Source organism: Cyrtonyx montezumae, unplaced genomic scaffold, assembly GCF_038088225.1.
Source record: "Cyrtonyx montezumae isolate F1298 unplaced genomic scaffold, pur_monq_1.0 scaffold_23, whole genome shotgun sequence".
Classification (NCBI taxonomy): domain Eukaryota; kingdom Metazoa; phylum Chordata; class Aves; order Galliformes; family Odontophoridae; genus Cyrtonyx; species Cyrtonyx montezumae.
In genome coordinates this window covers 8,919,736-8,934,988 of record NW_027071970.1, presented here as the reverse complement: position 1 = coordinate 8,934,988, position 15,253 = coordinate 8,919,736, and the positions used below count along the sequence as shown (strand labels likewise).

Below are 15,253 nucleotides of genomic sequence, written 5' to 3'. Positions count from 1 at the left end.
GACCTCTAGCTTTGTATTTTCTTCTAATGATGACTTCTAATGGTGCTGCCTGCAGAGAACAAAGATGGTCCAATTAAATCTGAGCCATTTCTGTTGATATCATAGAGATCATTCCAGAATCCTCATTCTCCTCTCCTTGACAAGGAAACACAGGACAGTTTTTCATTATCTCAAGGATAAAGTGTGTTTTGATAGAATACACCTTTCTCCTGAAAAATGGAATTGTTCCATGACTTTTTCTTTCAGGTGAATCTTCTGCTCGAACCATTGCCAAGATATCCTGGTAGTTCTTTATTCCTGCAAATATACTTATGCCTTGTTGAATATGACAGTTCCCTGTGGCACTTGTGTATGGGCAACACGAGGAAAAATTCTTATTTTCAAGTTCCTGTAGTAATTTTTCTGTTTTGTCTCTTCCAGGTTTTATATGACAGGAATGGCTTTCTTTGTAAATTGTAACTCGCTAATGGATACTTCGGTATTGTGGGCATCCCACATCCGGTATTTCTTACGTTCTTTTGCAAAATATTTGCAGGAATGGTAGTAGAACATCACTGAAAAATGCCACCAACCTTCTGCCCCATTGGCTGAAGCCTGGTTTGCTTTAAGTGCAGTGTCTTCCGTTTCCTTCAGCTGTCATTCAGAGCTGAGAGATCAATGAGCGGCCGTGGGTTTAGCTGTTCTATTTGAGAGCCTGTCTTTAACCATACCCCTCTCCTTTCAGGAAGCTGTGGTAAGCACCTGGATTCAGTTCAGTGACAGCTCTGTTACTCCGCTGGACATTTATGACTCTAAGGACTTCTCTCTTTCTGCTGTATCATTAGATGAAGCTGTTGTCTCAGTCCACCAGAATGCTGCCTTGAAATGGCCGGTTGTGGCAGCAGAAGGTGAAGGTCAGGGCACCTTAGTCAAGGTGGACATGATGATTTCTGAAGCCTGCCAGAAGTCTAAGCGGAAAAGTATCCTGGCTGTGGGGAATGGCAACATCAGGGTCAAGTTTGGCCAGAATGATGCAGACTCTGATACAGGTGGAGATTATGATGGTGAGCAGATTGAAAACCACGCCAGCGACCGCCGGCACAAAGGGTCCGACCAGGAGCGCTATGGCCAGGAGGGCCGGTATTACGTTGGCTCATCAGCAGAGCGAGAGGAAAGCACCGTCAGGAAAGTCGGCACCACGGCAAAGTCTGTAATAAAAAATAAAGTGATTAAAAACAACAAGCTGGATGGTGGCAAACTGTCGGACGACAGCCAGCTGCAGAACATTCCTATAGACTTCACCAACTTCCCTGCCCAAGTAGATCTCCCAAAAGGCAACACAGGCATGGAGGAAAACGATCTGGTGCAGACACCTCGGGGCCTTAGCGATTTGGAGATTGGGATGTATGCTCTGCTAGGGGTCTTCTGCTTGGCAATTCTGGTCTTCCTAATAAACTGTGCAACATTTGCACTTAAGTACCGTCACAAGCAGGTTCTGGTGGAAGGACAGACCACTATGACCCATTCTCATGACTGGGTCTGGCTGGGAAATGAAGCAGAACTGCTGGAGAACACAGCAGATGCATTGCCTCAGCAGGATGAACACACAACTATCATTGACCGAGGGACGGGTTGTGAGGAGAGCAACCAGCTCCTCAATGGCAGTGCTCAGAAGAACATTCAGAGCCAGATTCACAGGAGCGCTGACTCAGGGGGCAAGCTCATAAAGGAACAGAAATCCGAACCTTTACATTCGCCGACTTCTAAAAGGAAGCGGGTAAAATTCACAACATTCACCACCATCCCACCTGACGATGGTTGTCCGACTGTCAATTCAATCATAAGTAGCAATGACGATGACATTAAGTGGGTGTGCCAGGATATGGACCTGGGGGACTCCAAAGAGATAAGAAACTACATGGAGAAGCTCAAAGACAAAGCGTAGCTCCTTGCTGGGTTGTTTGTTTTTGGGGGGTTTAACCACACCTTGATGCCTTCAGTTCTACAGTATATATTGGGACAGAAGAGGGGGAGGGAAAAGGACCAACAGAAGAAATTATGAGGCGGTTTTTTTATAATCAGGGAAAGAAAGTTGCCAAAATGTCCACGGCTAAGTGTATTTTTCTTCAGGTTTTTCACTTTGCTTTGCATTCCCAACGGTAATTCTGCTGTTCATGGATTTAAGAATTGGGATATAAATAGCAGCAAGGAACATGGAGATGGCCAGAATACTGAACTGGGCAAGGTGAGGTTGTAAAAATATATATTATGGGTCACAGAAATAATAATTATACTAATGTTTCAAATACCAAAAATATTCAGGAAAAAAAAAAAGAATAAAAGATAAAGAGAATATAAGACCTTAAAAAATAAGCAAGAAGCAAAGAATGACTTGTTTATATTTCCAATAGGACATCCCAGTTATGGACGTATGACCCATAAGAAGACTTTATACTGTAAGTCAGTCTGGTTCTTTCTCTTCCTTCATTTGAAGTGAAGATAAGACTTTGGCATTAAATATGAAAGAGAAAGGAATTGCTTGGTATTCTTTTATTTTTAATTTTCTGTTTGTCTTCTAGTTTGAAACAGAATCATTTTCCCTTTTGTATTTTTCTTCTAATTATCTTAAAACCAGGAAATTTTTCAATACAGGAGGTGTGCAGTGGACCAAGAAAATTTTATTTCTAAGCTGGCTCTAAAAGTCTCCTGTCATTTAAAGAATTCAGAGGACAAATATTGAACAGTTTTCATCTGGTGTCTCTTCTGAAAGCAAAAGCCTCAATTGTTGAATTCTAGCTATAAATATATTCCGTTTGGAAGAAGTGTTCACTTTAATTTCAGGCTTGGATTGTTTGTTTCATTATTTGTTCTGCATTTCCACAACCAAAGTTCCCTCGTTTTACCAATGGAAGAAGGCAGTGTTTTGCATTAGCATGTTGAAGTTACAACCAGCAGAAGTATCCACTGGTTTACTTTAAGTGCACCTGGAACAGGGACCATTGCAGGACAAATACCTGGATTCTGTTGTTTGTTTTTCAAGTTCATGAGTTTGTGATTTCATTCTGTAAGTTTCTGTTCCTTCTGTTGTCACCAGTTCTCAAAGAGCTTTGAAAGTTGGAAGAATTAACACTAATTGTCCCCAGACTTGTATGTCCTTGTTCTGGGAGAGCTGTTCAGAGGGGTAGCAATGTTACTGAAGCAAGATCGAGGAATACCTAGAGCACTGTGTTGATCTAAGAAAAACATTTTTTTTTCTTTTTTGCCATTAGATCAGCTAAGATTGAAAATTCTTGACTAGATAGTACATCTGTTATTTTGTCCTAATACCAAACCAGTAATGAATCTGAAGGAAATACAAAATAATTGATTTGTTGTATAAAATGGGAGAACTGCATTGACTCAGTGCCAGTTTAGGCCAATGGAGACGCAGATCAAAATCTATACAATGAGGAAACCTCTGACATCCCAAACCTTTTGTAACTCCAAGGAAGATGGTACATCCAGCCTTCTGGAAAGCAGTATTATGTCTTGACTGTGGCTGGAAGCACTTGCATTGTCCTGTTTTACTCACGTATTTCTTTCTTTTGTTTTTCTTTTAATTATTAACTCAATGGTTTGCTGTTTTGGGAGGTTTCTTTTGTTGTTGTTTCTTTGGTTGTTTTTCTTTGTTTTTTGTTTTTTGTTTTGTTTTGTTTTTTGTTTGTTTTTTTACTCATTCAGAATCAATCCTGCCACCCAGTAACATAGACGGATGTTTTAACACAATAAGCCTAGTATGCATTGTAGACTGAAAGAATGTAATATTTATTTATACATGTTATACAAATTGTAATTAAAATGCTTTACTTGGCTTGACAAATTAACCTCTCTTTTTTGAGGGGAGGGGGCTGTTTCTGTCATTTCTGTGTTGAAGTACTGCATCCACCGCCTAACAGCTGAAACAGAATTTGAGCTGCCTTCTGAGGAGAGAATAGAGTTGTATGAATTTTTTTTCACTGTTCTGATCCTTCTTTTGTGAACTGCTTCCCTTTCCCACCCAACGTGTGGTGATGATGATGGATGGCAGGAGAAGACAGCAGTCAGGCACAGTTCATGGCAGTGTCACTATTAATCTTGCTCATCTCCATGCCCACCATCAGCACCAACAACTCCAGGACTCTTGCTTCTGCTGTGTGGAACTTTCGTGCAACCCAGTCATGATTAATTATGTTGCTTCTCTGATTGATACAGTAGGTTCAGATGGAAGCAAGTTTCGCTGAATCACAAGTGACAAATACAAAGCACCCTGTGTCCCAAAGGACCCTAGGCTACTTCACAAGCTAAGTGAAGTGATGCATCAGCCACACCTCAGGGATCAGTATATCTTCCTGGGAAAACGCAAGTGGCTCTGAGGTGAAATAGACATATACAGTGCCGAGCTGCAAAATACAACAGGAGAGGAACAAGAAAGATGAATGGAACAAAAATAGTTCACCATGGTAGCACAGATATACGCAATGCAATCGTTCAAAATGCATTTGAAAGAAGGCTGTTCATGTGCTGAGCAGCTCCTGTTACAGCATGAAAGATGGCATCTCCAATAAGCCAGTGCTCCTGAGCGCTCTCTGGGATACTGGGACAGCGCTGGTGGAGAGGAAAGAAGTGATGGTACCTCTGTTTCTAGTCCATGCACCCTATCTTTGCTTTTGGCAGCTGAGGCTATGTAAGATCAGAAGAGAAAAGGGTATCCCTATCCAACACAGCAAACAGATGGCTACTGAGAGAAAACCTGCTGAGGTGAATTCATCTTACTCTGCACGTTCATAGTGAAATGCATATGGTTTTTTATTTATTTAACTATTTATTTTTGATCTTGCTATCTCACTGTATTGTCTAGGAAATGTATCCCACAGTGAACAAAAACATTCCTCCTAATTCATCTCTTCCTCTCCAAAACCTCAAAAAAAAAAAATGTCAAGAAAGAAACTTATCGTCATTGTAATTAAAAAGGAGGAAAAAATCAGTTTCCCATGAGAAACTGTTTTGCAATTCCTTTTCAAAAACAGTGATGTAAATTTTTGTTGAAAGTCTCATTCTTGTATGAATGCAACTCAGATTGAATTGAACATTCCCAAAGAGGAACAGAGCTCTTCTGTTTAGAATAGGAAAATTATAGCTTATTCATCATTTCAGTACTTGTAAAGATAATCATCGTTTCCTTTCCATTTATTGACTGCATCTATAGCTCTCTGCTTGCTGTTCAGATTTAGACTATTTGTTTGAAATAACTCCCCTTTGGAAAGAACTTCTATTTAATGTATAGTCATGGCCATTATGTTATTGACCAACACAAACGATGCCCCCTTGGAAGCTAAATTTCACCAGTGATTAGCCCTTGTCAATTCTTGACAGCAGTATAACGTTAGGATATTTGCATTAGAAGATGTAGTCTTGTAGTGTCTCTCTGAAGCAGGTGGTTTCAGAGTCTTTGCACACATACAGACCATGGTCTGCAGCCTGTAGCACTGGGCTGGATGTCGGCCATTCACAAACACATACAGCATTTTGCACACGTTGAAAATTACCATGGATATTCATTACAGTTCTGACTTACTCTTTATCTTGTCTGTGCCATAATAATCACTTTGCAAACTGTGACAGCCATTCACATACAACTGCCCACATGAGCACATGCTTGGCCAATTTCAGAGGCTTTGTAAGCACTGCTGAGGCAGTCAGTGCACCACCTTCCCAAAGCAGGCTGAGATGCAAACAGAACACCCCTGAAGCACTTGAAAAGCTTTTTCTTTGGTGTTTCTTTTCACTAACACATGCCTGTTAATGGTGTCTTTAGTCCTTGAGTTATCAGCTAATGGATTTATCCTAACCTCCCCACTGGCAACAAGTTGGAGGTGAAAGATACAAAGGGGAAGACACATGACATAATGGCTATCATAATATGACATTGTACTATTATGGAAAAGAAGAACCACTGCTCCAGGTTCGTTATGTGTGATAAAAATTGCAACGTGGGAAGTTTGTTCAGATGGGGACAAGAGGTGTTCAGCAACCAGCCCGCACAATGGGAGGCCTGTGCTGGTGGGGGTTGGTAGCACTCAGGGAGCATCTCCAGTCCAGAAATACTGCTTCACATCCTTTTGTAGGTTTGATGTGTTAAGTATTCCCAGCATATCATGGAATGAAAATTAAGAACAGCCCTCACTTATCCCTATAGATTTACTAAATAAGAGGAAACAGTCTGCAGGGTGTAGAGGGTGTAGAGTAAATGGCTATTAAACTTTTCTCAAATAATATTTTCTTTTTTCCAAAGGGCATAAAAAGAGGCAGAAGGGCAGTATTTCTTTCATGGGAAAGGTGGTACTGTGGTTCTCTGTGTTCTTTGTAGGTCTCGAGCCCAGAAGGAGCCTAGAAGAGGACACTGGTTTTGACTCCGGTAACTTCTGGCTGAACAGGAGTGTATCTTCAAAATATCTAGCTCTTGACAAGGTAGAAAGGCTATATTTCAAGAGACAAGTGAAAGAATTGAAAAAAAGAAAGTAAGAAAAAACTTAGCTCTGCCTTCGGATTTAATTTTTGGAAGCTACAGAACACAGTTTCAGAGGCAGATGCTGAAATTTTTCAATTTATCTTCCACTACCAAATATACTGTCAAAGTCCAATTCTTACTGACACTCTGGAAATGATAATCTCAGCTGTGAAGAAACCAGGCTGTGAAATATTTATCTGAGAAATTCACATTAGGTCAAATGCCAGGATTTACATTTCTTAAGCCTTGCTATGCTGCAGTTACAAAGGCACTGGGATCAGGCACAGGAAGCCCCTCTGAGCATCACTCTTGGCAGCATGCCTCTCTTTGCCAGATGAGGGAATCTGTAAGCATGAGGGGTGCATGGTTGCAAAGATAACACACTGCAAGGTACAATTTTCTGTCAAGGAGCCAAGATGGAAATTCATTAATAATAATTTGCAATTAGAAAAGAGTCCTTCATCTGAGAGAATCAATAACTTCCAATTGTTGGTAAAGGGTAAAGCTGCAAGCAGGATGAAGGGGGCCTGGCTTTTCAAATCACACCAAAAGAACACATTACTCCCTTTTTGAGGTCCAGAAGCTCAGCTGCACCTGTGCAAGGCCAAGACTTGTCTGCCCCAGAGAAGCAACTAATGAAATCACCTGGTGCAGCCAGTAACAAGGAGTCCAGCCTGCTCAGGGAGAGAAGGTTGGATTGTTGCAGCTAAAGGGTGAGCACTACTTGAAAGCTTCTGTAGACGGGACTGGAAAGCTGTGCTGTTGGTGGGATGGTGTTAATGTTGTGAGAGGTGACCATGGGACAGGAGAATGGTGGTTGTGGGTTGGTGAAATGGGTGTGGGTGAGAGGAGTTCTTGGTTACTGGGAGGTCAGTTGCTGGCACAAAGTGAACCTTGGTTAAAAGGTCCTTCTTTCTTTGTGATTTTCGGATCTCTAGGCTGTTTAGAGGGAAGGAGAAATCTTCCTGCTTGATTAGGTGTCCAAAATCGGGGAAAAGTGAGAAATTATGTTGCTTCTGCCTTGCCCTTGGCAAGTCTTGTCTCTGCTAGCTACTAAAGGGGGTCTTGTGAGTGACCTATCTCAGTCGTGCATGTGTCTTTGTTTTACAAAGGATTTTTCAGAAGAGCGCCCAGGTGATAGGTGATTGCATAGCACATGAGAGCTCAGGGGACTGGGACTTGGGGATGGGCTGAGCACCAATTCGTTTGGCTGTAAGCATGCAGCAGGTAATGCATCTTCAATGGAAATCTTGAATTGTTTCTGTGGAGTGTTTTGATTGACATTTTTCTGAAACATGCACACAGAAACTCCTGAGAACTCAAAGTCAATGTGGATCTTCTTAAATCAGATGCTGGATCCTGAACTGCTCTGTTATAGCTTCCCTGCAGTGCAAAAGATTCTGCAGGGAAGTGCATGTTCCTTCAATCAGTGAGCGTGCTGACTTGCCCCCAGTTTCTGGAAATACTTTGATGTTGGTTTAACCTGGAAAAGGTTCTCACAGTTAGTTCACAGTGCTGCACCCTGCTTGCTGAATGGCAGTAGGACAGTGACACTCAACACTTGTAAATATCAATTTTCCTTCCTTCTTGGCAAGGAAGAAAAGTAGCCATAGCAGCCAGAGGACTGCTCTGTTTTGAAATGCTCCTAAATTGGATTTCAGTCTTTAAAAATAAGCTGTCAGCAAAGATGCTACAGCAGACACAGATTATGATGCAAATTAGCAAACAACTCTCCCTCCTGATTACTTATTAGTCATTGTTATGTGGGGTGGGAGCAGGGCAGCAGGTACTGGAGCATCCAGTCTGACAGTTGATGCTAACACGTGAGGAACTGCACAGTGAGCAGCACTGCTGGTAAGGGCTGATTCTGTGATGGCTCATTATTCTGGGGGCAGTTCATGGCTAAATGTTTTCTTAGGGGAGATTTTGTTTCCCAGACAGAATTGTACAATGTATGAGGCTCCAGCTTAGCTGCACTGCGGGCAGAAAGCCCCAGTCTGGACACACGTTGCCCAAAATGCTGTGTAGCTAGTAACTATCACTTCAGTGCCATTTAGCAGCAATTGCTATAGGAGCAGAGTTATTCAGGGACTCCTCTTTGGTTCTGATGACACTGTAGATCTTATAAAATTGAGTTGAGGTTACTGTAATGATGAGGCTCTATTAATTTAATATGATATTGCTACAGGGTTTTTCGTGGATTGTCTGAAAAGATTAATATTTTTTAACAGAAACAATTTGGCAAATCAAGTCACCAGTTCCCATTCTTTCACTCCACCCCTGCATTTTGGGATCTGCCATTTACTTTTTCCATCATGCCCCTAGGTTCATCATACCACATCCATCAGTGTGGCATGAGCTTTACACACACGTTCTTGGAGCACTTCAGAGAAATCTTCTCTGCTTTGCAGGGCGTTGTGTCTTATTCTTTTTAAAGCCTGCTATTACAAACACAAAATGCAAGATGATATCGAAAGAAGAGAGGAGTGTGTTGGGTAACTGACAGCTCTGGGGCTTTTTGGATACCCACCATGTAGACAAAAATGGAAGTTTCCCCCAGACATGGAGCAGGAGGGGTTTATTCTCCACTGGAGAATAGCAACTGTAATAAATCCAGGCATATCTCTCATACAGGAGTGCTGTTTCCCATGACCTGTGACAACCAAACCTCTGCAGTGTGATTTGTAGACTTCTACTTTCCATCAGGTAGTACTGGTGGGAGCCAGGTAGCTGCAGTCAGTCTATGTGAGTGAGGATTTCATTGCAAGTGGCTCTGAGGAAACCTGAATATCTGCTGTCTTACTTTGGCCCCCATGAGGCTCTCCTGGTCCTTGCCCCATGACAAAAGCTGAGGGACATGGGTGGTACAGCCTGGTGGGGGCCTGACACCTGTAGAAAAGATTTCTAGAATGTGCTAATGAGTTATGCAGCTCAGCTCAGGTAGGAAGAAAATGTTTCTATAAGAATCAAGAGTATGGCACTCTGTGGAAGCGGACAGAGTGAATTATCAGCTGTGTTTAAGTGAGATTGTGAGTGATTGCTATGGTTCTCAGCAATGAATGGTTATGAAGTGTAGCATTTCCCAATGTGTTTTGCAGAGCTTTGTGTCTGTGTGAGTCTCTAAGTACAGACCTCTTGTAATACAGGCTTTCAGAAAGCCTTCTGTGTTTCAGATTCCTTCCTGGCAGTCCTTAGTGTAGCGTAATCTGGCTGTGAACTAATTGCTGGAGGAGAGGGTACAGCTTTTACCTATAAAGATCAAAATGCATCTGTTTTGTTTAGAAAATGCTTAAGACAGTGCCTTTAGGCTATTTTTCCCCTCCCATTCAAATCTTTTCCCCACTCCCTCCTGCAGGAACCATTTGGACTGAGGAGCTCAGTCCAGTTAAACTGGGGTGGCTTCAGGATTAACGCTGAAGATGTCACATGCCCCTTCTCAGTGTTATTCTGTTCACCTGTGCAGGTGACATATGTTGCACTGATGCCCATAGCAGGCTATGTCCCCACTGCACAGGTGAGGAAGGGAATATGAAAGGACAGAAGGAGGGGAAAAGGGCTGTACGTGTTCCCAGCTTTTGTTGTGTCTTATTTCAGTTCAATATTTTTAATACCCAAGTTTAAATTGCCCTTAGCTCTGGATTTGTGCACCAGGTTACGCTTTGATAACATAACCAGTCCTACGTTCTTACAGATCTCATTAAAAAGACAAGCAAATAAATATAAAATGAAACAGGCACGTTGCTAATCTGGTACAGTTTCACTAAACTACCAGAATGGAATAATGCGGCAATCAAACAAAGCCTGTGATTAAACCTGAATCTATAAATCAGTGGATTCATATTAACAATTCACCAGATTAAACCAGCAGGTAATCAAATTCAATGATAGGGTTGATGCTAAGAGGAATTGCTCTGTGATGGTCTCATTGGAAAAACATATGGAAGAGCCAAGTCCTTTCAGCTGATGATATAAAGCAGTGCTTCAGCCAACGGAGCCCTTCAGCTGTGGAAGGGCAATAAGCACATGGGCTGTAGGTGCAGATGGGACATTAAATTAAACCCTTCCCAGGGACATACCTCAGTGTAGACAAATGCAGAGCACTGATTTGCATGTACATCTTGTATAAAAATGCCAGCAATTAGCAGCAAATGCATGGCTTAGTCATGTCCTGTTCCCCTTTCCCAGTCCTTCTCTTTTCTTTCAATAACACTGAGTATTCCGGCCAGATCTGGAGGCAGGGATTGAGCTGCACACAGCTCTGTTTCTCTTTAGACCTCCTTGTTTTTTAGAAAGGGGAAATACTTGCAGCCCAGTGTTTGCTTTAGGGATGTTACTGCTGAACATATGAATGTCTACCTCTGTTACAGGCAGAAAGGAAGTATATGGGGGAGGGAGGAGAACTGATCATCATTTTGTTGTAGTGTCTCTGTCTCTTGAAGTTATCACAACAATGCTTGGAGAAATTTGGGCAGGGTCAGGCTGGCTATTTCTCAGTTCTCTTTGTCAGCACCAGCATCCCCATGAAGCAGTGTCCTGTGCTGCTGGTGTGATCCTTTGTGACATTGTGAAGGTGATATAGCAAAGGACCTTTATATTTTGCAAAACCTGCTCAGTCAGCAGTAAACTCGTGCTCTTTCAGAAATGCGCTGGTACCAGCATGAGGGCAGGGAGGGAGAGGCCAGCGAGGAAGCTTGATGTCAGCCTCTGAGCTGAGGTAATGGACATAAAAATCTCCATATGCTGAGAAATCATTTTAAGAAAAAGTATTAACCTAATTAGCCCATTTGTCTCCTCTCATCAAGCATCGTTCTAGCAACAGTTATTTCCTGTCTTAGATTAAAAAAAAACCAATGCAGGTAATGCTGTAGCTTGGGTTTTGGAGTTGTTAGTGGTGTCACTCTTTAGAATAACATCTCTTCAAATGCTGTCTGCAAACATGTGTGCTATGCGTGGACCAGGGAATCCCGCTGAGCTAAGGTGGCAGAGTGAACACCAGACTCAGGAGATCTACAGCCCTTTGGTAGGAAGGGCAAAGTAAGGCAACCAAAAATTATCATGAATTTCAGCACAGAGCCTTTATTGGAAAGCTGGAATTCACTTACAAGTAACGCAGGACTTGATCCTGGGAGCAAATTGTGTGACCTCACAAAAAGGTCACACAAAAAAACACAACTGTGTGTTTAAACAATGATGGGTGGCTGAGTGAGGCTCATCCAAGTTCTGTAAGGCCTGTAAATATGCCTGCCTGCAATTTCCCATCAGAGCCTCATCACCTAATTAGACAAGTTTAATCAGTTCAGACCCATGCAGTCCTGCTGGTCTGCTGTGAACTCCTAAATCTCCCTCCACTATTGGTGACTTTGGTTAAAAATGCAATATGAAAGCTCCTGCAGAACCTTAGTGCAGGGCTGTAGGAACTGACTCCCTTCTGCCTTGGGCAGTTGGTCAAAATTTGGGTGTTAAGACTGCTGCTGAGCTCTGAAGAGTGCTGGTAAGTGCCTAGATGCTTCGTTTTAAATGAGAACTTGATGTTCTTGGATTCAAGGATGTGATCTAGTGGAAAACAGTTAAAATCCTGCCAAGTACTCAGTTCTGACTCAGTAAAATCCAGCTCCAGAAAATCCTGATCACAAAACTCTTCATCTAGGAGAAATATTAGCAATTACCTGGCAGAAAATCTTCATGCAGAAAGAGCAGGGCTCATCTGGTATTTCAGAGTGCCCCTCAGGACCGGGCACTGCCTGTCCTGGGCTTCCATCCAGAGCTTTCATCTTTATAATGTTTATGAAGAAAAAACTCTAATGCATCTATCATGAGAAAAAGATAGCTCTAAGATTTCAAGGTTAATTAAAACTGTGATGGCAGTGGGGGGCTGGTGTAACCCTGAATAGTCCAAAGATACTTCTCAGGAATGTGGGTGCTAACCGTGCATAGTGAAAATAGCAAGTGCTCACCTAGGCAGAAATTTTGGCTGAGGTTGTGAGATGCGATTAGCTGCTTAAGTGTGGTTGTCGTTGGTGAAGTAAAGACTGCTCTACGTGCCGTTGCAGGCATGCAGTGCTGTTCGCCAGAAGATGGCACTCGTATCTCAGAGTCTCCTCTGCATGCTCCACATCTACTGGGTAACGATTAATGCACATGCAGAACCAGAGCTCTGAAGGTATGGAGTTCTGTATAGCCAGTGCAGCCAGGGGTTTGGTAACTTTTTACATCCTTATGCTTAAAAGAGTTCTGTCAGCTAGGAAAATAGCTTTTTTTTTTAGTTACAAATGCAAAGTTGTTGCTGAACCATTTGATCTTGGTGACTTTCAGGCTCTGTTGAGAGATGCTAGAGGTAGATCACACAGTTTTGGCATTGCTGTGTATCTCTTGGGAATAGGACTTGCCCTCTGGACACCACAGCAGTGCATGAATTTAGAGAAGGCATAAAATTCATGTCTACAAATACGTGTGTGTTGCCATCAGTCTTGCTGCACCTGTAATGGACGTATTAGCTGCAAGAGGAGGGTTAAATATGTGTGTGCAGAAGCTGAATGCTATTCTGAATGATTAACAGTTTAAAAATTAGGATGAAAAGTGGTAATTATGATTGGGAAATGGTTTGTAGCTAAGATGGAGATAGATGCTCTTGTTGGTCATTTTTTTTCTTACTATTTTCACGAACAGAAAAGTAATCTAAAGGAGGGAAGAAAAACACTTGTAGAACTGTTTATCTACTTTCTGTATTAATGCTCAGTGTAAAGAGGATCAGAAAACCCAATGTTGTTACTGATCTCTGCAGAATGTTAGCAGTTTTATGAAAGCAGAAGTTCTTTGTCTATGGACTGGAGTGCCTGTGTACCTGGTTCATGTGCATTATATACTGCTTCTTGGGAAGTGGTTCTTCATTGTTTTCAATAGAAGAAATAAGGTAATTGTGAGAGCTGGGCTCTGCTGGGCGGGGAGTGTTGTATGAGCAAAAGGGAACTGCTGTGTTCCAGGGAACGGGGGAGATCTGCAAAAGAGGCAAATTAGAACCAGGAACAAAACAAACGTAAAGGAAATACCATGACCTTTTCAGGAAGACTGAATTTTGATCAGTCTTCTGAAGTTTGATTGGCACTTTTGATACCTCTCAAATTTTGTTTCCTCTTCATGATTTTATGCATGGCCATCACTTGATCTGACCCAGCAGCAAGGGCGTCATTCCTTTTTTTTCCTGATCTGAATAATTTTGGACATTCTTTTTTCCTTCAATTAAAAACGCGGAGGGTTTGGTTTTTAAATATAGATGTTGGCCAAAAAAATTGGGGTAGAACTCCCACTGGTGTCAGCACTGTCTGCAGCCTCTGACACATCCCCCAGGAATGCTGCCTTTCCCTTCCAGTGACAGTTCCTGTGATGTTCGGTCAGCTTCTGAAGCTCGTTATGTCACTCAGTCTCCTGCTCTGGCTTTTTAGTTTTTATCTTGTCCAGGGCATCTCATGGGGCTTTTCCCAGGCCCTCGTTGTAGGCAGGATTACTCAGCCAGTGCCTGTAGATAATGGAACATGAAGGCTGGGACCTGAGCACTGATACACTTGTCTGGCTCCTTCTAGACAGGCTCTATTCAACGCCCTTGTCACTGTGTCGGTCTCCTCTGCGCACCTCTGCCCTGGACATTGCCTATAATTACCTTCACACGGGGCTGTAACTCTTCAGCTCTGTGTTCAGAAAGTTTGCAGTGCTGTAAATAAATCCTATCTGCTTCCTCTCGTGCCCTGTTCTGTGCACGTTTAACTTGACTGAGCTCAAAGCACTGTGTAAGCTAACTACATCTGCAGCGCACATAGAAGGAAGGCTGTTAGCTTCAGTGTAAGAGATGAGGTGATAATGATGTGATCAAGGTGTTCACAAAGGGGAAAAAAATAATCAGTGCCCTTTAGAAACATCCTCAAATTCTGTTGTTTTCCCAGAAACATGTCAGAAATCTGTCCTTATGGTTGAATGCCAAGTATTTCTTGAGTATGGTTTAAATCACTCTTCCAAGAAGAAATCAGTCTTATCTCATCATTGCTTCCAGATTTTACTTGGAAACCTTAGAAACCTTTCTTTCCAACTTGAGGGTTGTCAGAACTACAAATCTGCTTTGTGTTTGGTGTTTGGTAAACCAGACTCACACACGGCTTACATGGCTGAATGCTATCATTTATTTAACCAGGCAATTATTTTTATCATTAGGCACCAAAGTTTTCTGTAGTCTTCTCTGCTCAGGCTATCAAAGGGGAAGCCTGACCTTAAAAAAAAGCATTAACATAGTGGGGTTCCCTCCTCCCCACTCATAAAAGCTGGAATCTTTAAGACACAACAGCAAAGCACTGTAGTATGGAGACAGAAAGGGAAAAGCTAAATGCTTGGAGCTCCCTGGCTTGGAGCCTTCTGTTGTGGCAATAAACTGTAGAAGAAAACTCAGTGTATGTAGGTGTTATACTGGTTTTGTTTCTCTACACACTATAAATAGCTACTGAACACCAAAAAAAAAAAAAGGAAGAAAACATTGGCAGGCGAAGAAGAAACATCATTATGGATAAAATCCATGGTGGTGTTGAAAGTTTTGGTATTAGTGTAATTGTTGTGCAAGTGCTTTCTGAAAAGAATCACAGACCAATCTGCTGTCATAAAGAGGATTAATTTCCGTAGGGGAAGCTCTATACCGTCTTAAATCATTTGTGGTGCATTAGGTAGTAGAAGTAAAGCAATGGCTTGTCTAAAGGTAAATTCTCCTTGATG

At 42.1% G+C, this 15,253-nt stretch overlaps 1 protein-coding gene across 1 annotated transcript in view; it reads left to right on the top strand.

Annotated features, from left to right (window-relative positions):
* Window positions 1-3,763, top strand: part of LOC136050294 (transmembrane protein 132C-like) — a 48,477-nt gene extending 44,714 nt beyond the window's left edge. The window contains exon 6 of the mRNA XM_065739103.1: window positions 725-3,763. Within this exon, the coding sequence (XP_065595175.1) occupies window positions 725-1,924 (1,200 nt within the window). The 3' untranslated portion in view covers window positions 1,925-3,763. The remainder of the gene's footprint in view (window positions 1-724) is intronic.
* The last annotated feature ends 11,490 nt before the right edge of the window (window positions 3,764-15,253 follow it).